The sequence below is a fragment of the Glycine soja genome, chromosome 11 (assembly GCF_004193775.1).
Source record: "Glycine soja cultivar W05 chromosome 11, ASM419377v2, whole genome shotgun sequence".
NCBI classification, from domain to species: Eukaryota; Viridiplantae; Streptophyta; class Magnoliopsida; order Fabales; family Fabaceae; genus Glycine; species Glycine soja.
In genome coordinates, this window is record NC_041012.1 from 50,433,227 (window position 1) to 50,457,841 (window position 24,615).

Below are 24,615 nucleotides of genomic sequence, written 5' to 3' on the forward strand. Positions count from 1 at the left end.
AAAATAAAAAAATAAAAAAACTATATCTTCAATAGAATCACTCCTGAATACTAAATTGAAATTGAGGAAGAAATGTCAGTGTTGAATGAGGTACACTTCATTATTACACTATTCCAATGCATCCCATTGCTTTCAATCTTGAAGAGATGAAGAGAAACTCAATTAAAATTTTGAAATGTTATCGATTTTCAACCATTCCAGCGAAACCTAAATTATAAAAGCCAATCAAAACTGAGTTGACTGTTAACAAGGCTGAAGGCACAAAATGTTAGCGAGAAAACCCATAAGCGCATTGAATGAAAAAGTTTCTCATTCCTTGAAAATTTGCGCGGCAAACAAATCCTTAAACCAGAAGAGAGAGAGACCACTTGCTTCCCGTTGCGTTGACAACTTGGGAATTCAAAGTTTTTACCTAGTGGATGAAATTATAGATTCAGTGTGCGTTTGTAATTTTATATAAGGAAGGATTGAGAAAATAGATTTTTAACATATTTGATTTTGCAAATCGAATTTTAAGTAATGCGATTTTATGTTAAAATATTTTTATTATAAAATCAACTAAAGATAAAAAAAAAGTTTATTTCAATGCAAAAATTACTCAATCAATTCTAAATTCTAAACCTTTCTCTATCATTCAAACATGAAACCAATCATATAAAACTTTATCTAAAATTAATTTCAGATTCAAAATCAGTTATTCAATATAAAACCAAACACACTCATGTTATCTTAATATATATAAATTCACTTACATCTAAAATATTTATTCCTTCCTAAACCTCCATATTAGTTATAGCCTATCATATTAATCTCTTTGTTTTATTATTATTTTTTTTGCTGAATTGTCTAGGCAAAGAGCTTATGATACCAATGGATTAATACTCATGAAGGGAATTTACATCTTCCAAAAGGAAGTTTACAGCAAACTCAGGAATAACATTAAAAAAAATAAGAATCATAAGTTAAAGATAAATCATGTTTCGAAAATAGATCTTGACTTTTCTAATAATGTGTTTATAATAACATTCCTGAAACTCTCCTTTCACTTTGAGAATCTCATTTTGAAGGTCTTTGAACTAACTGCAAGAAACATCATTTTCATTCAGCAGCTGAATGGCTTCTAACCTCTTCATTGTCAGCCTATCATATTAAAATTGTAATTCCTTATACATAACTTACTAATACTAACTTTTAACCTTTTTCATTCTCACCAATCATTTCCTATATGTAATTTACTATTAGTAAATCTCAACCTCTTCATTCTCTTTCTCCTTCTTTATATCTATTTATATATAAGAATTGATGGTTCTACCTATTTCTTTCGCCCACTCATTTGCTTTTGATAGTCACGTGTTTCTTTGTCAGTTATATTTATTTTTTAAAAATATTTTATTTATTTTAATATTTTTTGTTCATCTTATTCATGATTCATGAATTTTTACCATTAGTTTCATTGTTTTATTTGTTTTTATACTTTAAGAATTAGAATTATACTCTCTGAAAGATATTACAACAAATTGATAAAATTAAATGAGTTTCATATTCTTATTTTTTTATACTACCTATAACTTGTTTCATATCAATTGTTTTTATTTTCTTTTTACACATTACTTTTTGTGGTTTCAAAAGGAGACAGACTTTGAAATTGTAGTAATGGAGCATCTAAAATTGAATGACTCATATTGAGGATGGATTACTTTGGCTCTTCTAAGAAAACTTTATACCATGATTGTTGATGAGATTCTTTCATGATTCTTGAATTTCTAACATTAGTTTCAATGTTTTCTTTATTTACATAATTTGAGAATAAGATTATATTTTTTAAAAGGTATGACAACAAATTGATAAAATTAAATTCAATTTCATATTCTTACTTTTTTTATACTACCTATAACTTGTTTATTATCTATTGTTTATCAAGATTTTTTTTTATCCTAAGTAAAAAATTACAAGTATTTCTAACTCACTGGATTAGAAACAAATTAATTTTATTTGTCAAACATAATTACTATTGCTTCAAGAAAAATTTACACACAAATATTTTCACTAAAATTGTTTATCAAGGTTTAAAATAAAGTGAGTAGAGAAGAATATTAACTTTTTAAAAATTTATTTACTTATAAAAAAATACTTAAATCATATTGAATTCTTCTATGATAACTTAACCATCTCTCTAAAATTATATTAATGCTTTTTTAACTCGTTATAGTACTTTGTTTATATACGTTATTAAGTGATCATGTTGTTCCAAATTTAAAGCTAACCTATATTCTTTTAATTTTAGGATTATTACATTCATTCATATATCTTAATTCTCTTTTTTTTTTACTCTCCCTAAGTGTCTTATAACATAATGTGTCTTATAACATGATGAATATTCATTAAAAAACAATTTTCAAATAAAAAAATACTATTATCTATCGAGGGGTACTTGAAATACTTTCTTCTCAATCATATCTGACCTCAAACGAATGAAAATTATTACCGAAGAAGGACCAATAAAGTTAGAAAAACAAAAATCATTTCAACTCCCAGCAACTGAGACATGCACCATAACAAAAAGCACCAAAGGCATAAATTTTGACCCAAAATAATAAGATATTTTCATTATTTAGCAAACTCCTACATGCAAGACGATAAGAATTACAGTGTTTCCAATAGATACTATTTTCTTTTACATAAAAAGCATCTAAACACTGATATACATATATTAAAATAAAATAAAAACATCTAAGCTTTCTTTGGAGACTTGGTAGCCTTGGATGGAGATTTTGGTTCCTTAGCAACCTGAGTCTTCTTAGGTAGCAAAACAGGGTTAATGTTTGGAAGAACACCACCATGAGCAATGGTGACACCAGCAAGCAATTTCCCCAACTCCTCATCGTTCCTCACAGCCAACAGCACATGTCTCGGAATAATCCTGTTCTTCTTGTTGTCACGTGCAGCATTCCCAGCCAACTCAAGCACCTTCACAATCCAATCAAGACAATTCAATTTCACAACACATAATTAACCATAGTCAATCAAGATTAAGTGATGCAAATTAGTGATATGTTACCTCAGCAGCTAGGTACTCGAGAACTGCGGCCAAGTAAACGGGAGCACCGGTACCGACACGCTGGGCGTACCTTCCTTTCTTCAAATAACGGCCAATTCTTCCGACGGGGAATTGGAGACCGGCCTTGACGGACCTTGAAACCGGCTTCTTCTTAGGGCCGCCGCCCTTTCTTCCTCCGGCGCCCTTCTTGATCTTTCCGCCAGCGTCCATTTCGGAACCCTAGAATGGGAAGAGGAATAATCAGAAGCGTGAGAGTGATGGGAAGATGTGTTGGCAGGGTTCCATATTATAAAGCTTTGGAGTTTGGACACCTTTGAAGAGGATCCAGCGCTGAGAAACGTGGACAGTTTGATTAGCTCTTATCCACGGCTCGCGATTGCTTGTTTGGCAATCCGTGTCCTTCGGAACCAGCCAATGGATGCAACTATTGGGCACACACCTTTGTTTCAAATTTTAAAATAGGCTGAGATGTGGATATCAACTACTAAAACAAACGCATGCAGTGAACTTGTTTTATTAATTGAAAGATAAAATAATAAATAATGTATTTATTAACCAGTGTCTAAAAGTAAATTTTATTCATTAAATAATGTGTAAAAGATATAAATGTATTAATTTTTACATGTGAGAAACATTTCATTACAGTTTTAATTAAAATCATGTGAGAAACTTTTAGAAAATTCATGGTTTTAATTCCAATCACCAATTTCGAATGTTTATTTTGTATTTTTTTAATTCTTTTTTATATAAATTATGTTTATTAGAAATTAAATAATTAAAAATATATGTCACCTGAATAATAAACAAACACATATGCGAATTATTTTTAACGGAGTATACAAATCAAAGTTTGAGATTGATCCCGATTACTAAAATTGTTAACTTTTAGAAGTGATCATAAAATATTTCAATAAAAAAATGAGAGTAAAATTATAATTATTTTAAAAATAAAAGATAAAATGTTTCAATAAAAAATTAAGAACATTTTAAAAGTAGTGTCTATACTTATCCTTTCCTAATAATTGTGACGTGGTTACAATATCATACCAAACGTTGACAATCTTAATATCAATCCATTTTGCATATTAAAATCAAGTGAATAGGTAATTTAATTTCTCAGATTGTACTCATTTTGTATATTAGTCCTTAACTTGATATTAAATTCAACATAGTCTCTATCTTTGCAAAAGTGTTGCAAAATAGTTCTTCCATTAAATTTTAAAATAACACCGTTAATGAGGTCTATTTTAGTGTCACGTGGACTATCCAACGTGGCACTAAAAGATGATGTGGCATGACACGTGAACGTGTCTCTTAAAAGATGTCACGTCATTTGATGATAACAAAACGAGTAAATAGACAACTTAGTTCCTGACTTTGTACCCCGTTGCATATTAGTCCCTAACTTAATGAAAAATTCAAAATAGTCTTTATCTTTTGCATAAGTATTGCAAAATAGTCATTTGGTTAAATTTTAAAGTAATGTTGTTAGTAAGGTCAATTTTAGGCCACATCATTTGATGATGATAGAATGAGTGACTTCTTCAAATTTGATGGTTCTAAACCAATTGAGGCATATATGCGAAAAAGAACCCACACACACTTGTACAAATAAAAAAAAACCAAAAATCTACAGCAACAACCTTATTTCTATAGTCATCAACACCAATGGCCGAGATCTGTATAACCATTTTCTTTTCCTCTCTTTTTTTCTTCAATTACCATCAATATATCATTTCGGGTTCTGGTTTTTTTTGTGTGTGTTTTGAATAGGAAGAGAAAAAACCAGAGGAAAACAAAGTGGAGGAGAAAAAAACAAATGAAGAAGAAAAGAAAAAATCAGAGGAATCAAAAGATGATAAGGAATCCAAGGAGGAATCTGCGCTGCCAGAAATCGTGTTAGGCACAACTTTGCAATTTAACGGAAGGACTATTCTGCAGCACTTTTGCAAAGATAGAGACTATTTTGAATCTAATATTAAGTTAGGAACTAAATATGCAAAATAGGTATAATCTCAAGGACTAAATTATTTATTCACTCTATTAAAATCATATATCACCTTTATGTAGGGCAGTCCAACATAAAGTGACTAAAACTTAACCTTTAATCTATCAATTAAAAAAAAATATTTATTAGTTTTGTAAAACCAAAAAGGCTCCAAATACAAGAAAAAAGTCACACATACAACTCGTTTAAAATTCAAAAGTCTCTATCAAATTTTGTTTCGAACCTCGCTTATTTTTAGGTTAACCATGTTTATATAAAATTAACTTTATGTTTTTAAAAAATTTATAACTTAAATATGCAGCACATTTAAAATTATATATTTATCTAAATATCAACTTTTATCCAAAAAAATCTAAATATTAAGCTAATATGACCATTATATAAAACTCGACAATGGAAATGCAAGATATATAAATGTGATAAATATTTAAGGGAGAATTTTATTACTCATAATAATCATATTCAGCTTAAATAAGATTATCTCCTAATAACACATGTTGTTTAGACAAAATAAAAACATTGAAATCACTTAATTTTAATTTGGGAAGTAATATATTGTTAAAAATTAATTATTTTATCACAGCCAAATTATTTTTAATTTGAAGGAAAAGTCAAACTCTAATATTAAAAGATTTACCGTGCTTTGTTTTTTTTTTGTTACAAACATTTAAGAATAAGCAAGAATTTGTTGTTTTTAACAACACTATGTTTTGGAATGCATGCTTACAAAGTGAAAAAAAAAATATTGTTCCTGTCACAAATGTACCGGACTATTGTCCTTATGGCATAGGGTGTTCTATTGTATCGAATGACACTCTGGCAGCATTTAGCTCAAGTCTCTGGTGTATGTGCCCATCCGAAATAGCTTGGAGGGATACCTACAAAAGGTGGTCTGCTCAAGTTAGAAATCGACAAGTTGTTACTGATATGTAATAAATGTTTGAAAATGAATCTTTTTTCCTACCTAGGGGTCTGATTACAAGCTAAGTAATATGTCTCTTAGTTATGCTTAAACACTTCTAATCAAGTAATTATTTTTAAATAGATTTATTGATGATAATCATGATAAAAGGTACTCGTCATTTACATATATCAAAGACCCGGACATATTATACGAAGTGGATACATGGTCGAGAAAATACTTGATTTGATTACGCCAAGTGTCCTCTTAGCCTAACGGAATACTTTTAAGCATTTCACGTATACTACTTACCTAACTAATGACTAAAACGCTTGTTATTTATATTAATTCAATTCCCTTTTCATAATTTTCGGATTTAAATTTAAGAGCAGTAAGTATTGCGATGGCCTATAGGTTGAAACAAAGTGGAACCATCAATTATAAACTAATTTACCAATTATTTGAAATTTTATAAACTTGATTTATTTTATTAAGATTTCACTTTACTAGTTGGCACGACACTATACAGAATACGTTACTCAAAAACAAAAAGTTGACACCACACTTCCATAGATCAAGAGCAAGAGTTATCAAATTTAAACAAACACCAAAAAAGAGAATTTCGGCAAAGCAATTTCAAGTGGAAACCAGGTATATTTTCAGCCTTTCCAACCTACCATAACAGCAAAATTTCAAGAAGAAAAATTTCAACCATTCAAGCTATAAGTCAACGCTATGTAACTTGCTAATTACATCCACGTCAAAAACAGTAGCAACGCAACAGTCCATTCAAATTATGAAAATTCACTCGAACTAAAGTCTATAGGAGAGCATGAGGGGAGAGCGTGCACTAGAAATGAGAGTCCACAATTATATCACCAAAAGTTCATGGTAAAACCAGTGTGTAAAAATTAATTCAGTAAAAGAGTCGAGTCCAATTGGTTTTGAATTATTTTAATCGATTTGATTTTATATTAAAATAGTCAAATTAATTTAAAAATTGGTTCAAAATCAAACTAATTTTTAAAAAATATTCTAAACTGAATTAATTTTTAACCAATTTTAAATTAGTTCTAAAAATTGAATCAGTTTTAAATTAATTTTCCAACTGATTTTGACCTATTTTTTTCAAATAAAAAAAAATATTTAAATGAAAATCAATTCGATTTTAGGTTAATAACCAAACTAGTTTGATAGAAACAATTCAATTGTTCGAATTAATTTTATAAAATAGTACACTCATTTATTTCTTGAATTAATTTAAAAAAAAAATATCAATTCAATTTAAATTTGTTATATTGCTTGCTACTCCACCTATTGCGTCCCATCTCAAATACAAGGAGGTTTCTTATATTGCTTGCTACTCTTTTCAGTTTCCACTATATATATTATATACATCAAATCAAAAACTGCAGCAAGGGTAATTGAGTGCAATATTCGTACTTCCAGGAATCTAATCAAACTAGTTAAGAGTGTTTGATGTAGAAGTGACCTGTTTGTAACTCCAGCATAGGTATCATTGTTACAGGATTTCTCCTAAACAATTTAATCAAATCTTTGCAGAAGTAGTGTGGTAACTATGTCTAAACACAAAAACATGATAATAGCTTACAAACAAGAAACAAAAACAAACCGTGTTTTCACCTTTTAAACACCAGGGAACGAATTTCCCTTGCACAGTCTTGCTAAGGGATAACCATAATCATGAGATTAAGAAAGCGAGAACATGAAAAGCGAAACAACTTGGTCTCAAATCTTTCGTAGTAAATAACACGTGCTGATTCATGTTCATGTGCAACTTTACCAACCAAGACATTTGCAATAAGTGAGAATTTGAATGAGCATACAAAACAAATTTTGAATAAAATTAATTTTAAAATTATGTGACTTATGTTTTAAGTTTCATTGTAAAATCAACTTAAAAGTAAAATTTAATAAAAAAAATTCAAAACTAACATACTCTCAACGTCCATTTCATTCCTGGATCACACATACACCTATCCAAACAATAATTATGATGGAAATTCAAATCGTCTAAATCAAATTGCGCAATCTTTCGATAGAGAGAAGATGGGAGAGAGGCGGCATACAATTATACGAATATAAGAAAATTAAATCAATCCATTACTGAGAGCTTGCTGTCTCAACAGATTGAATGAAAATGTGAAAAAGAAACAGCGACTTGAGAACTACAAATTATGGTGATACAAGAAGGAACCTAAACACAGATTTACATTTTGTGCACACTAAATAGAGAAACAATAAACTAAGTCAGTTAAGACTTTTTAGGAGATTTAGTAGCCTTGGATGGAGACTTAGGCTCCTTGGAAGCCCTCTCAGTCTTCTTAGGCAACAAAACAGGGTTAATGTTCGGAAGAACACCACCATGTGCAATGGTGACACCGGCAAGCAATTTCCCCAACTCCTCATCGTTCCTCACAGCCAATAGCACATGTCTCGGAATAATCCTGTTCTTCTTGTTGTCACGTGCAGCATTCCCAGCCAACTCAAGCACCTTCACAATCCAATCAAGACAATTCAATTTCACCACACATAATTAACCATAGTCAATCAAGATTAAGTGATGCAAATTAATGATATGTTACCTCAGCAGCTAGGTACTCGAGAACTGCGGCCAAGTAAACGGGAGCACCGGTACCGACACGCTGGGCGTACCTTCCTTTCTTCAAATAACGGCCAATTCTTCCGACGGGGAATTGGAGACCGGCCTTGACGGACCTTGAAACCGGCTTCTTCTTTGGGCCGCCGCCCTTTCTTCCTCCGGCGCCCTTCTTGATCTTTCCACCAGTGTCCATGTCAGAACCCTAGAGTTTAGGTGCGGATTGTTGGAAGAGGACTAATTGCAAGAGCGAGAGTGATGGTGAGATGAAAATGAAGTTGCGTTGGCAGGGTTTTTATATTGTAGAGGTTTTGGACACCCTCCGTCAGGATCTAGCGCTAGAAGAAGATGCTGACTGTTGGATTGGACTTTATCTACGGCTTAGGATTGCTTGCGTGGCGATCCGTGTTGTTCGAAAACTGGCCAATGGGGTATGACGATACTCGCTTCTATCGGATTTTCATTCTTACCTTTTTTTTTTGTTACGCATTCATTGCACATTCCTAAATATTTTAATATTAAAATTAAAAATCGAGGACTACTATTGGATATCTTTTATGAGACAGATTAGGGTGCGTACCCTAAACTCTTTTCACATTCTATATAGATTTACGAAAAAAAGTGGTAGTCATTTGGATTTGTCCAATTTAATAATAAAAAATTAAATGGACTGGATTTGATAATATTCACCGAATTGAGGAATAATAGATGTGGTTGAAAAGTGCATTGTTGGAAACATTAAGCAATGGTGCGTGGACTGAACCATTGCAAAAAAACAGAACCTAGAATGGAGCTTGTGAGATTGTTTTGAGAGAGCGGCATCATTGAAGTCGCGCCAAAATCGCCGATGGAATGACGCCAATAAGCGCGTTTCCCTCCATGCTCAGATGCAAAAGCGCAAAGCAGTTGGCGAGCGGCGAAGGAAACGTTCCTCCGAGGAGGTCGTGGTCTGACAAAAGGTACTGCAGTTGTTGAAGCTCCCCGACGCTCACAGGAATCTCGCCAGAAAACCGATTGTAGGAAAGATTTATCAACTGAACCTGAGAGAGGTTTACAATGGAGGTCAGAATCCTTTCGGAGAAAGCATTCGATGAGAGGTCAAGGGTTTCCAGACTGATAGGGAGTTCACCGGGGATGCTACCAGAGATATGGTTTTGTATCACGTTGAGAATTTGAAGGCTGGTGAGGTTTGCAATCTCCGGTGGAAGGTTGCCAAAAAACAAATTATCTTGCAAGAACATTGATCGTAGGAGCATACATTTGGAGAGCGACGAAGGAGTGGTTCCGTTGAAAGAGTTTAAACGAAGGCTTATTTTACGCACATGCACAACTCAAAGATACATTCACTGAGTCTGCCACTGAGTTAAAGATAAGGCAGACGCAACTCCGTGACTCGATTGTTGGGGGAGGGGAAGCCTATTCCAAATGGAAGACCTATGTTAGTCCTCAATCCGGTTGACTTCATCAAATCTGATCCATTTAAATTTTTTATTATTAAATCGGACGAACCCAAATGGCTACCATCTTTTTTCATAAACTCATGTAGGGTGCAAAAGAAGTTAGGCATACACACCCTAGTCTTTGTCATCTTTTATGACCTAACTTCACAATGTCCTCTTTTGTTTTTTTTTCTTGTTTTTTTTTATATTTTTCATATGGTTCTATAGATACAACTAAGAGAAGTTATTCATGCTGACACAACTCAAATTTGTCTAACCATCAAGTTAAAAGAATTTATATCAACCAAATGTCTTCTTACAGTTTTATTCGTCCACCATTTTTCTTTCCAATCATTCTTTTATTTTATTTGTTGGATATTCACGTCTTTGTCTTGATCTTGACATATATAAGAATTAATATAGTCAAATTATGACAATTCATCGAATACGTGTGTTATATAGGGGTGATAAAAAATTTAACATCCAATCCAAACTTTTAAAATGAACTCAAGAAGAACAAATGATTTTTGGATGGGTTTGGTCATATACAAGTTGGAGCAACTAAAAAGTGAATAAGAAAGAGTTGTGTTGAGGGGGTTAATTTTAGATTTTTAACATTATGATGATCGGACTCACCCTACAATGTATGTTTAAAACTTCTAGGCCACTAATTGTGTGTCCCATCTTGCAAAGCAAATCCTAGAATATATAATGCTAGAAGTTCCTAGTGAGGCAAGACAGTATATCACTCTCCGGATAATAGGAGTCTCTTTTACTTCGTTTCTCCGATAATCCGTTAATAAGTGTTTGATCGTCCTTTATCTCTGTACATCTAATTCCCACTAAATCATGCCTTTAGCCTTTTGCTTAAATTTATCGTGCTTGTCACTTTGTTAGAGTAACAATTATGAATTGTAATTTGTATCAATTAGAAGCCCATGACTTTCTGTGTCAAAAAGAAGAAACCCATGACGTTGATTTTAGTATTTAAAGTAATAAATAATAAACACAACCACACGTAGCCTCTCAAACTTTCCCTCATTTATGTGGATAGTCATTATTTTTTGCAATCATTTAGTTCATAACACAAGCATATTAGAGTGTCACACCAACTCACCCTCCGAGTTTTAGTCTTCCATCTTCATCTATATCCACAATGATGCCTAACGTGGCTGAACTCCTTCAACCTCGCCTACTATTCTACCATTGCCACGCCACTTTAAAATTGTTGTCATTGAATTCATCCATTACGGGTGGAACACCCTCTCCTTTATAGCCTGTGATGACTTTTGGGAGGTTGTACAAAGGATTTCCCTTCCATCACGATGACTACATGATCCATGTCACTACTAGTTATAGGTGTGGAAAAAAATCGATTCAGATTGAATTGCAATAAATGAAAGTAATTTTTTTTCAGAACTAGTTAAAGAAAAATTGAGTATATTATTTTATAAAACTAATTGAATTAATCAAACTAATTTTTTTTTAAATATTTTTTATTTGAAAAAAAATAGTTCAAATATCCATTTAAAATTGTTCGACTCTTAAAACTAGTTTAAAACTAATTAAAAATTAATTTAATTATGAATCAATTTTTTAATATAAGTTTGATTTTAAATTAATTTGACTATTTAAATATAAAATTGAACCGATTAAAATAATTCAAAACCAATTTGATTCAGGTTTTTTACAGAATTAATTTTTGCAACCTCCTATTGCTAGCCAACCCCTTTTTTAACATTTTTTTCTAAACATTTTCCTCCCGATAGCCTGCATATAGCCACCTAATCCACCCTGCAACCTAGTCAACCCATCACTCGATGTATTTGATAGTTCAAAATGACATAATCAGTGGAGATAAATAACTATTTGTTTACCACCCTGATGTTCATGCCCAATGTTAGATCTTAAAATTACAATGGACACAACTTAGATATAATATATAAAGTTTTTTATTTATGTCATTTTCGGCTAAAAAATAAATTTCACTTTATTAATCTATAGAATTAACATAAACATTAAAGGTCCCCATTAATTATCAAGATAAAATCCCACTCTTAATTAAACACAAGGCCGATCCTAGGGTTGTTTTTGGGTGCGACCGCCAGGACTCATGACCTAAGGGGACCCAAAAAAAAATTCATATAACTATGGTGTGAAGAGAAAAAAATATTTTTTGTTAGTGAGTAGTGACAACTTCATCTTGTCGGCTCTAAAACTTTTCTAATTCTTAATTTTTAACTTTTTCAAGCATTAAAGCTAACAAATTTCAATTTCTACATGAAATTAAATGTTTATTCGCAAATAATATTTTATATTTGTATGCATTTATGAGTTTTAAAAAATATTTGTAAGTAATCAAATGTATTATTTTCAAAAAAATTGTGTGTCTATCTTTTTATGAAATATGTATTTATCATACATGTACACAAATGGCTTTTGTCTATTATTTTGCCATGAGCCTACAAAATGTCAAACTTACTCTTAATTTAAACAACCTTTCAAAAACATTGAGATGATATTGATGATTATCACAAGGTAATCATATGATCACTCTATCATCCATTAGATTAAATAGTCTCTAATATTTTTCAACCCGTAATTGTTATTTAGATTTTTGCCTATCAATCATCATTAATGGATATGAATGATAAAAAAATTAATAATTAATATTTGTCGATAAAAAAAATAATAATGAGAATGACTGAAGAATTTTCATGAAATTACTTAATTTATTTATGAAATTAATTTTATGATTTTTATTAATCTGAAATTGTTGAAAGTTGAAATTGGATAGTGTTGAATTGCTCTGGCGTGCCGTGGCAATGCATATAGTTTGGGGTCAGCTTATCGCGTAAAGACTAAAGTGCGGCTTTTTTCCATTCTGGTGGCCGGTCTGCACGTTTCAAATACAGTTTAAATTTAAACAAAAACTAGACAGGCAATTACGTGCCGGTTTATAACTTATAAGGCTACTAATGGCATTTTCGTCATAACACAGAGTAGTTATGCAAACGTGCATCCACACCACACTTCTATTGTACTAGTCCAAGTCCAACGTTAGTTAGTGCCGCATAATGTCAATAACTAACAAACTAAAACCGGGTCCCCTTTCCTTAACTTGGCACCTCTTTTCGCTTTTCAGCCAAGACTCGTTCGTGTGTTTTTATTAGTTTCCGACGATCATGTCCCTAGTTTGCTTCCATTCATTTTTTCGGCGAGTGGCATCAACAGTACCCTCGCCGTTACTCAACGCCGTTACGTGGACACTTCTGTTAATTGTTACCGTGGTGTTGGTATCTCTGGCTACCGGGGTGGCTTTTGTGTTGGCCATATCTCCATCTTCTTCGTTCTCAAAGCCCTGTAACGGTGTTAGGATTCCTTTGGATTTTCCCAGAGAGATGGTGTGCTTGCCGGAACATGCGGTGATGAGCAGTTCTCGCTTGGATTTTTTCTTGCCAACGTTGTTCGCTGCTTTGGTTGTTGCTGCTTCAACTTGCTTGCTTCGTTCAGTGGCCTGTGCTTGATGTAGTTCGATACTCTTAATTATTTCTCAATTCGCTTGCATAGGGTAAATTAATTATCAATCTGGTTTATTATGCATGTGCGCAACTGAGTTCATTCACTAATGTACCAAAAACGAAAAAGTTTAAATTAAATGCTTTTTTGCCATGAAGTTGATCAGTACTGAATCTTTGTGCTATATCATTTTAATTTGCAAAATTTCTCATATCAATCTAATCTGATTTTCCCAGATGTATATCAAGTTTCTAATGAATGGATAGATAGTACTCGTTTCAATCGTCTGTTATCCAAACAATGCAAAGCCAACGATTTAATTACACTAGTGAAAAATTAAATGTAACTGAGAAATAGGTTGAAGAAAAACTTGTTGAAAAAGAATATACAATTACGTGACAGACCTGTTTGACTAGCGAAACCTGCTAAAGGAGGAGTATTTGCAACTTGCAAGACTATGTTCAAGTTATTTATGACATAATACCAAACGCGCCTGCTAGTTGGGATGAACTTTTTTTTTTTTTATACCAAAGATGGGACGAATTTCTAAAATAAAGATATTGCGTGTTTTGTATTATTAATTATCTTTAAAAAAAAAGAGATATATATATAGAGAGGAGGAAGACGAATCAATATCAACTTATTGAAATCGATTAATTATTTATTATAATCGATCAATATTGTTTAAATTTAAAATAAAAATAGTCAATTAATCGAACCATTTTAATAATTTGATTAAATTGACAATTTTATCGTTTAGATCTTTATGCAATCAACACCCCCCAAATCCAATGTAAACTCTCAAACCAATTGTTGGATTAATGATATTCATGTCTTCAAACAATTAAGGGAAGTAAAGTAATAATAATTTAGAATATGTAGGCCCTCATTTTTTAAAGGTATCAAATTTATCATGCATGAATGAATCACTACTAGAAAAAGTAGTTTTCACAACATGATAACGACATCGGTCAAAAATAATCGCCGTAATATAACATGCGGTGACAGTCTCATAATTATAAATTAAAAAATGACAACGGTGTTGTAGAAACCCGTACTTGAATAACAAAGTTGAAATTTCAACAACGTTTTTTTCATGGAGCCCGATGTGGTGTGTGCGGCATGTGATAGTCACATGACACTCAGTACTCGCGTTACCGTGATCAGTCACGTTTCATACCTACCTAGCTTCTTCACTCACTCATGTTTCAGACCTACCCTGCTTCTTCATTCACTCACGTTTCAGACCTACCGTGATCACTCACATTTCAGACCTACCTAGCATTTGACAGTGTTCATTCTTTACTTTTGAGTTTTGACTAACTACAATTAATCCGTGTAATTTATGTTTTATAGGTGGTTGATGGGAAGCTTTCTCAAACTTGTTACCTTATGGCCCTTGATTCTTGCTATAATCACTTAAGTCACAAGTAGGCTTCTATTGTTAATATAGTTTTTCTAAAATTTAGTCTGTAAATTTAAACCAAGCACCTTATGACATTGCTATTTTTTGTAGATATGAGAAACAAGAGGGAAAACAATTTTGTATTTCTGATGCATAATACTTTGTATTTCACTATCCATACAACAAGGTAATTTAGACTATAAGCATTTCTTTTTAATATCTTAACCGAAGTTTGAGAAGAAGTTTGGGCAATCATCTGTTCTCATAGCTTCAACACTCTTGGAAGATGGGGGTGTTCCAAAAGCAGCAAGTTCTTCTACACTCTTGAAAGAGGCCATCCATGTAATTAGTTGTGGTTATGAAGATAAGACAGAATGGGGGAAAGAGGTATGCTATTTGTTTCATATTTAAAGCCTTGAAGCTCTTTCAAGCTCTGGTCTTCCTGTACTTAGACCTCTGCTACATTTGTCTTTCAGGTTGGGTGGATATATGGCTCAGTTACCGAAGATATTTTAACAGGTTTCAAGATGCATTGTCATGGTTGGAGATCTGTATACTGCATGCCAAAAAGGCCTGCTTTTAAAGGTTCAACTCCTATAAATCTCTCAGACCGTCTGCATCAAGTTCTTCGGTGGGCTCTTGGATCTGTTGAGATCTTTTTCAGTAGGCATTGTCCCATATGGTATGGCTATATCTCTTACATAAACTCAGTTATTTATCCTCTAACTTCAATTCCCTTAATTGCCTATTGTGCATTGCCAGCTGTCTGTCTGCTCACAGGGAAGTTCATTGTCCCCGAGGTAGGATTAATTTTTCTTTACTTTTAAGTACAATCCTCAAACTAAGTTCAAGTTACATCCTAGGAATACATAAACACGGGAGCAATTCTTGCATAAGTACAGAGCCTCTAGGCACCACCACTCAAAAAGCTAAAGATGTATTAAAATCATAATATAGATATAGTTATCTCTAACTTTCGATTAGTAGTACCGGTGGCTTTAGGTACTGTGCTTAGACAAAATTCAAGAATTTCTCTAAACAATAAACATAGAATGTGATGCACTTTATGGTGCTTTAAACCAATGCTTTTTTTTGTTTTCTTTTCTTCACAGATAAGTAACTATGCCAGTATCATTTTCATGGCCCTCTTCATCTCTATCGCGTATTCACTAGCTAGTAAATTTCTCTACTAAAGTTTTTTTTAATATCTTATATAATTTTATTTATAGATAATTTTATCATATTATAAATTATTTATTTTAAATAACCTCAAATTAATCTGCAGGTTAAACATGATTTTACATCGGTGCTGACGTCACCACCGATGTAGACAATAAGGGATCAACAACGTTTCTTAATTTAAAAATGATGTAGAAACTAGTCTTACTACATCGGTGCCTACGTTAGCATCGATGTAGAAAATAGGGGATCAACAACGTTTCTTATTCAAAAAACGATGTAGAAACTAGTCTTACTACAACATTTCTTCAATAAAAATGATGTAGAAACTAGTCTTATTACAACGTTTCTTAATTAAAAAACGATGTAGAAACTAAGCTTGTTGATTTAGAAACTAATCTTACTACAACATTTCTTAATTAAAAAAGGATGTAGAAACTAGTCTTACTACAACGTTTTTTAATTAAAAAACGATGTAGAAACTAGTCTTACTACAACGTTTCTTAATTAAAAAACAATGTAGAAACTAAGCTTGTTGACTTAGAAACTAGTCTTACTACAACATTTCTCAATTAAAAAAGGATGTAGAAACTAGTCTTACTACAACGTTTCTTGATTAAAAAACAATGTAGAAACTAGTCTTACTACAACGTTTCTTAATAAAAAACGATGTAGAAACTAAGCTTGTTAACTTCGCCAACGTATTTCTAACTAAGGTTTCTACATCGGTCAATAATATAGCACCGATTTAGAAAAAAAAAAACAGCTTACTACAACGTTTGTTTATGGACCGTTGTTGAAATTTTTAAGTTTCAACATCATTATGATAAAAAACGGTCAAGCACCGTTGTTGAATCGCGATTCCGACCGATGTAAAATACGCGTTTTCTAGTAGTGAATGGTTGTAATTGAATGACTATATATATTTTTTTCCGGGTTTTCCCACAACTAAGGGATGTGTATTGGATTAAGATTTTGAAAGATTATGTAGAAATATTATGACTTATCAATTTTTTTTACTAAATTTTTATGATAGTTTGAATTTTAATAGATTTATATCATAAGAATTTAAAGGATTTCAAAACACTTTGTAGATTTATAAAATTTGAAAAAAATTATGAATTTTTAAAAATATATTCAAAATTTCAAAAGTTAGTGAAAAAAAAATGATGAGGTTTTGATAAAAGAAAGTTAAACCAATATATTTTTTAAAAATCTTTTAATAGCTATACTGATTCTAGTTTTATGTCCTCCTATATTAATTTTTTTTGTAATAACATTTTCTCATTTTCACTTTTGGATTTGAATAATAGATTAAAAATTATATGTTGATTTTTCTAATTTTTTAATTACTATATTGATTTCATGATAAATCTAATGATATGTTTAAATACAGTATAATACTAGGCATACAATAGAAGAGAATAGTGAGGATAAAAAATTGATAGAAGAATTATTGAGTTACATAGATGACAAAATTAAGGGTGACAATTATGTAAAATATTATAACAACCAAGTGATAAATAAACATAATCAGTGTAAAGAAAATATGGTTAGTCTTAGCTTGTAAGATAAAAATTAATTTAATTTAGAAAATAAGGGGGAAAATGTAGAGGAGAGGAGTATATTTAACATTTTTTATTCCAAAAAAATATGTGAAATATATATGTCACACCCATCTTGAAAAATATTTGTGGTAAGAGAGAAAAGGTCAGATAACCAATAAAAAATTAAATAAAAATTCTAAAAAAAATTTAAGAATTTGGCTAAATTTTTTTGATAAATACTTTATATTAAAAAGTGTGATGCAATCCTTCTTAAAAATAATTTATCAAAATTTATATATTTTAGAATACCAAATAACTTTTTATAAGTTACAAAAATCTTAATTGAATATCAACGAATTTTATTATCTTCCTTAAAAAATCTTAAAAGCCTTAATTAAATATCACAAAAAAAATTATTAAAATAATCATTTCAAATCATTTGAAAATCCTAATTCAATACACCCCTAAAAGTTGTTGGGTAAAAACTTAAAGTTTACTTCAAATTAATTGTCCCACTCTAGAAGAATATATTGAAAAAATTAAAATATTATGTATAACTAATTTTTTGTCACAATTATGTAAAAGTAATTTAACCAACATAAATTCATTTAAATGATAATAAAATACATACGTATATTAAAATATATTTCTCAACTATTTTCTATTAATGAATTACTTTAGTGTATATAATATTGCACGGAAAAATCATGTAGACAATAATGAATTATATCCATATAAAAATAAAAGAAAAAATAAATAGTTTTTAAGTTTTTACAAGAAAATGAGTAATATATTAATGATTGTTATGAAATAAAGTGTATTAACAATATATTCATTATTTTAAAAATTTTAATTAAACAAAAAATCACTATTTTTTATTTTTAAAAATTAAAAATATTTAAATTAGTATAATCATTTATTATATTTATAAATTTCACGCTTTAAAATGAAAATACCACATTTAAAATAAATAAGATAATTTTATTGTTTTAAAATTTGAAAATAATTAAAGTTTAATAAAGTAATATTTTTGTCATTATATGTAAAGAAAAATAAAACTCCCCCAACTATGAGCACTTCAAGTTTCCTTCTTAATTACTCCACTTTTCATTTATGTAAGAATTTTTGTTAATTACTAAGACATTTAATAGATATTGAGTTTCTAATACATTATATATATATATATATATATATATATATATATATATATATATATATATATATATATATATATATATATATATATATCACTTTTCTTCATTGTTAAGTACTTGGGAAAAGATAATAGATTTTAATGGTTCAAATATTTGTTTTTTTGGTAATGTAAATATTTGTTTGTTTGAATTCAAAAATTAATTCATTAAAAATAAATAAATAATATATGAAAATAAAATAATTTTAGTTTTCAAAATTAAGTATAGTCCAAATAATATAATTATTTATAATAAAAAGTTTGAACATAGTAATTCATTTATTATATTTATAAAATTAATTTTTAAATAATAACATCATACTCAATGTATAAGATAAAAGGAATAATTTTATTGTTCAAACCTAATGAAATGAAATAAATATTGCTTGAAGTCTCTTTCTCAATCTAAATTTTATTGTTTACTAAATCATTCAAAATTCTTTATTATAATAATTAATATTATTCATTTTTTTGTTGAATTAATATTTTCGTTTTGAACAATAATTTATTTAGTTTTCAAATGGGGGAATTGGTGGTAGTCTATGATTTATTGTTTAATGAGTCATTGAAAAATCTTTATTATTGCAATTAATGCATTCTATTTTTAACATTCATTTTTTTAATGCTAATAAGTTTCAATCATTGAAAAATCTTCAATAATTTGTAATTGATATATTCTTGTTGAAATTTTGACATTTTTTTTACTTTACCAATTTAATGAATTTACTTAATTTGAAAATAAATTTATTGTAAAAAATAATATAATTACCAAAAATATTTTATTTTAAAATTTTAATGACAATAATATTTTAGTTGGACTAATAGTATATTATATTTTGACTAATAATATATTATTTTTGATAAAAATCTTCATTAATCATTAAATAAATTATTTTAAAATTTTATGACTGTCGTTAAAAATAAAATTGGTCACAATTTAATATTAGTAAAAATATAATATAATATATTTTTAAATTTTAGTCAGAATGCAATATTAGTTTTAAAAAATATAATAATGAATATTATATTCTGACTAAAATTAAAATTAAAATATAATATATTATATTTTGACTAATATTACATTTTGAATAATTATATTTTTAATGACATTGAAAAAATTTAAAATGAATTTATTTTAAAAAATGAAGATTTTTTAGAATAAAATTATATATTATTAGTCAAAATAAAATGTTATTAGCATTAAAAATAAATAAAAAATACTTTGGTAATTATAATATTTTTAGCAATCAATTCATTTTAAATTAAGTAAAGTCATTAAATTGGTAAAGTCTTTTTTTTTTTGTAAAGTCAAGATTCCAATAATTCCAGCTATCACTGTATTATCCCAAACTCTAAACCCGTTTATCCATAAAAATGGCCAACAATCATAACACTGCTGCTAAGATTGATGCTACTAGAGAAAACTGGAAAATTGTTAGTTTGTGGTTGGTTCTTGATTTCAAAATTAAAAAACCACCACACTCTTTGGATATGGTTTTGGTAGATTGTCATTTGGGTGGTTTTCTTTAATGTTACAAGTTTTTATTTCCATATATTTTTTTAATGCAATATAATGCTCACAAAAGAAATTTTATTTTACAGGGAAATTGAATCCACGCCATTGTGAAGAGGACACTAGTTTAGAAATTTCAAAATGGAATCAAGGAAGGAAAATGCTATTCATTCCATCTGATGGGTATTGCTTCTAACATTGGTGGCTTCAGGACTAACCATCATCCTTACAAACTTACATTTCAGTTTAACACCAAGGTCATATTGTTAGATGATGGTGCAATCCCAAACATTGTGCATGATTTGGTGCCTATTTCTACAATCATGGATGGTGGTCTTGATTTTGATTTTTTAGTGGGTAAGGTTGCTCTTCTAAATTCAAAGAAATTTGATTTGGTTATTATCTCTGCTATTATGCTCATTATGACATTTGTTGGATAAGATGTCATGGGATGGGATTGTTGACTGGTGTTGGAATTGAGAGAGAGAACGGAAGGATGGCAAGAAGACCAAGATGAATGTGATTCAACTTGCGAATGAAAGGTATATTTTTGTTTGAAAGTTTGTTTATTCTCATGCTTATTAGTCTGTTTAAAATAATAATGATTTTGCGTATAAACAGGGTGAGAATAGAGTATACTCTATTTGGGAAATATGAGTTGAATGCCTTTCTTTCTTATGGAGAAGGTGCAAATATTGTAGTCATAATGCAATTTGTCAAAATGAAGTCTTTCTCGAGTATAAGTTTTTGTTTTTGTATATTAGAAATAAATAAAAAAACATAAAAATATTTGTTCATATTTTAAGTTTATATTTTCTTTTATTGTTTTTCACCAGACAAAATCCATATTCAGAATTGCATGATATGCACAAAGTCGATTTTTAATTCACAATATGAGCTAGCCATGGAACTAACATAGAGGTACTCTAGTACGAGTTTGCATTTTAAAAAAATATATGTTGTAATATCATGTTCTGATAAGGTGTTATTTTATAGGATGATTGCAAGTATGGATTCACCATCACAAGGCTTGACTTAGCTGACTGAGTCAACCAAAATGGATGCATCCGAAGAATTTTTTGAAAGCCACAATGTTAATAAGTTGATGTGTTTTCCTGATTTATAATCAAACATTTTGTTCCTTTATTATTGCAGATATATAATAGATTGATACAACACATTTGATATAACAACTGCATTAATTTAAAAGACAAGTTATCAGGCTGACCAAGAATCAATTATATTTTCAATAGCACTTGAACCTTACCAAAACTCTTTTATGTTATATGCAGGTTTGTAACCACCTTGAGCAACTCGAGCAGATGTGTCTTTTCAAATTCTTGGAAGACAATTAAGGACTAAGTTTGTACAAATTTGGTCCTAAATTACACATGTTTTGGTGAGGAAGAATCATGACCAATGATAAAAATTTACACATTATTTTGTGATGAAGCATCTGTTGTAATTATAATTTTTTGACAGCAGATGTTGAATTGATTTTTGTAGCTTATATTTTTCTCATAGGAGAGTTGTGAAAGATATTTGTTGTCCTTAGACATTGTCATAACCAAACAATGTGAAACACTATTGCTTTGACAAATTATGATAGTAGAATTGGGAAGAAAGTTGGTGAATGAGAGAAAAAAAATGTCATACAAGATAAAGTGAGGCAAAAATCAATTTTATAAACAATTATCGCTTACCAGGATTTCTGCTTTTCAATTATACTTAATGCTATCTTATTTCTATTAGGTAATCAGAACACTTTATTTGTTGGCAACATGAGTCTGAAAATATAAAAAATCCAGAATAACAATTTTTGGTTGCTGGCAAAGGCTAATGGTTTGATTTGTTTTTGGAAATTAGGAGTGCAGGGTACGTGGTCTCATGTTCTAATTTAATTTATCTGGACAACATGAGACTGAAGGTAACAATGGTGTGGAAAACTACTCATACTTGGTGGCAAAGCTCAATTGTTAACTTTTGTTTTTCGATCATCGTAGTGCATAGTATGTGATCTTATGTTTTTCTATAATATTTTGCATCACTAATTAATTTCATTCAAGCAATAAAAGTGACTTTGTGCTGGTCTTTGTTGTAGGACTACTCGAATTTGGAGGATCAAATTATTTTCTTTGAGGAACTTCTCTATTGAAATTAATTGATTGATTTTCAACTTCTAATTTTGTTTCTATTCATTGATACTGATTTTTTTTATTAGTTTAGTCTTTAAAGGGTGTCAAATTTTAAGTTTAATAATAGGGTAAATAGTTACTTTTGTTCCTCAATGTGTAATTCGCTGACAAATGCGTCCCTAAAAGATAAAAATACAAAATTTAGTTTTTGAAAGTGTAAAAAGCGAGACAAATATATCCTGTAGTTAGCTTCCGTCCGTTATCGTTAATAAAATAGCCTACGTGATACGGAAGGACAAATTTGTCACTGAAATGATTCTCAACGTGAATTATCAATATAGGGGCATATTTGTCATAATATTCTTTTTGACTTTTTGTTTTCCTAGTCCGCTGACAAATGCGTCTGTGAAAGTATAAAAAGTATTACAAATATATCCGGATGTTAATAATAGATTGCGACTAATTATTATTATTATTATGTGTTTATAATTTAATGCTTCTTTTCGTTTAGTACTTATGCAATATATTTTTAAAATTTCCTTTTAATATATATATTTTTATTATTTTGATTTCCTTGTCAGACCTTAATCTTTGTTGTTAAAAAAAGTTTTATCATATATCTTATAATTTTATCAAATTTCTACTAAATTTCTTACTTTTAATCTTTAAAATTATTTCATATCACAATTCCAACTTAAGTGTCATCATATTTAGATTGAAAATAATATGTCGAGAGTTTTGAGTAGAAAAAATACAATCGACTACGGGACCAAATTTATTTATTTAAAAAAAAGAATTCAATTAACTATTTTTTTTTAAAAAAAATCTCCCAAATTTAAATTAGATAAAGCTAAAGTGAAATTATAAGTCTTTTTCTTAATCAATAATATATATATATATATATATATATATATACCTCAAATATAAAAGAATCCCTTAGATAAACCTTATGTGCTTCCATTCGAGACAACACTTATTATACATAATATGAATCAAATGAAAATAGTTACTAACAAATAAAAAACCCAAATAAATTTAAATAAAAAACATAGTAATGCTCAAACTAATATTGATTAATTAAAAAATTAATTAACAATTTGATAGATGAATAAATAGATAGATAATCAAAATATAAGAGTTCAAATCTTAAGTTATTTTACCATTTTTAAATCCCTTTTTCCATATTAATGTCCAAATATATTTGTTGTACTTCTTATACTTTTAAGGATTAAATTTTGCATTTTAATCCTTTAGAAATGTATTTGTCAGCGAAATAAAAAGATGAAAAGTCAAAAAAATATTATAACAAATATGTCCCTATGCTGACAATCAATGTTGACTATTATTTCAATGACAAATTTATCCTTCTGTGTCAGGTAATACTATCTTATTAACGATGACAGACAAAAATTAACGATATGACATATTTGTTATACTTTTTACACTTTGAGGTGTATTTTCATCGCGAATTAAATATTAAGAGATAAAATGACTATTTATCTTTGATAATATTGTGCATATAGTTATAACTCCGTGTCATAGTTATAACAAAAAAAGAACTTTTAAAAAGTTTAATATTTATGGTTATACATTCAATTATTTTGTCCAACTTTTGATTTAAAAAAAGTTTTTAAAATAATAAAATAATAAATAGTAAACAGCTTATACTATTTTTTAGTTTAACTAATAATAAGTAACTTCCATATTCATAATTTATAAATGGGTATCGGTTTTTTAGTTTGATCAAATTTAATATAAAATAAATTACAGATTATAATCTATAAAGACCACCACAATAACCTTGATTAGGTACTTTTTTTTTATAGAAAATAATCCTTATTTTTTCAAACATTGACTCCAACATTCAAGTCTATGCATATACAACCTCCCAGGATGTTAAATGATCTCAACGCTAAAGAATCACCCTTTAGGGAACTTGTAACAATTAGAGCCGAACATATTTCACTAATTATTTCAAAGAGAATATATTATTATTAATATTATCACAACATCATTACATTTTTGGATAAACGGTAATATCTCTTTATCAAAAGTTAATGACTTATTTATTGACGTACTGATATCTTTTTAAAGAGATA

The 24,615-nt window shown here is 29.4% G+C and overlaps 3 protein-coding genes and 1 long non-coding RNA gene across 6 annotated transcripts; 2 read left to right on the plus strand and 2 right to left on the minus strand.

Annotated features, from left to right (window-relative positions):
- Positions 1-2,578: 2,578 nt before the first annotated feature.
- LOC114374129 (histone H2A-like) lies at positions 2,579-3,336 on the minus strand. Its single transcript, XM_028331730.1, has 2 exons — positions 3,059-3,336; positions 2,579-2,967 (listed from the first exon to the last, which is right to left on the minus strand). The coding sequence occupies exons 1-2, from the start codon at positions 3,266-3,268 to the stop codon at positions 2,731-2,733; spliced, it is 447 nt and encodes a 148-aa protein (XP_028187531.1). The 5' UTR covers positions 3,269-3,336; the 3' UTR covers positions 2,579-2,730.
- Positions 3,337-7,961: 4,625 nt separating this feature from the next.
- LOC114374184 (histone H2A-like) lies at positions 7,962-8,863 on the minus strand. The gene is made up of 2 exons (XM_028331796.1): positions 8,574-8,863; positions 7,962-8,482 (listed from the first exon to the last, which is right to left on the minus strand). Exons 1-2 carry the CDS (start codon positions 8,781-8,783, stop codon positions 8,243-8,245), a joined length of 450 nt encoding a protein of 149 aa, XP_028187597.1. The 5' UTR covers positions 8,784-8,863; the 3' UTR covers positions 7,962-8,242.
- A 4,186-nt stretch (positions 8,864-13,049) lies between these two features.
- On the plus strand, positions 13,050-13,702 carry LOC114373720. Its single transcript, XM_028331243.1, has one exon. The coding sequence runs from the start codon at positions 13,212-13,214 to the stop codon at positions 13,551-13,553; it is 342 nt and encodes a 113-aa protein (XP_028187044.1). The 5' UTR covers positions 13,050-13,211; the 3' UTR covers positions 13,554-13,702.
- Positions 13,703-14,803: 1,101 nt separating this feature from the next.
- Positions 14,804-22,680, plus strand: LOC114375641. Of its 3 annotated transcripts, XR_003658797.1 has the most exons (11): positions 14,805-14,975; positions 15,062-15,137; positions 15,219-15,337; positions 15,427-15,632; positions 15,713-15,750; positions 20,471-20,738; positions 20,823-20,923; positions 21,218-21,302; positions 21,378-21,482; positions 21,674-22,390; positions 22,483-22,613. It is a non-coding gene; the product is annotated as an uncharacterized LOC114375641 (long non-coding RNA). The 3 variants fall into 3 exon arrangements; XR_003658798.1 differs by lacking the exon at positions 21,218-21,302 and having other exon boundaries at positions 14,804-14,975; positions 21,378-22,390; positions 22,483-22,680; XR_003658799.1 differs by lacking the exons at positions 20,471-20,738; positions 20,823-20,923; positions 21,218-21,302; ... (1 more) ...; positions 21,674-22,390; positions 22,483-22,613 and adding an exon at positions 16,063-16,080 and having other exon boundaries at positions 14,832-14,975.
- Positions 22,681-24,615: the final 1,935 nt, after the last annotated feature.

Excerpts from the sequence above, each read along its gene's own strand:
- LOC114374129 (XM_028331730.1), bottom strand. The coding sequence starts at position 3,268 with ATGGACGCTGGCGGAAAGATCAAGAAGGGCGCCGGAGGAAGAAAGGGC. Across the intron at positions 2,968-3,058 it reads TCGAGTACCTAGCTGCTGAG|GTGCTTGAGTTGGCTGGGAA; the intron begins GTAACATATCAC and ends TGGATTGTGAAG.
- LOC114374184 (XM_028331796.1), bottom strand. The coding sequence starts at position 8,783 with ATGGACACTGGTGGAAAGATCAAGAAGGGCGCCGGAGGAAGAAAGGGC. Across the intron at positions 8,483-8,573 it reads TCGAGTACCTAGCTGCTGAG|GTGCTTGAGTTGGCTGGGAA; the intron begins GTAACATATCAT and ends TGGATTGTGAAG.
- LOC114373720 (XM_028331243.1), top strand. The coding sequence starts at position 13,212 with ATGTCCCTAGTTTGCTTCCATTCATTTTTTCGGCGAGTGGCATCAACA.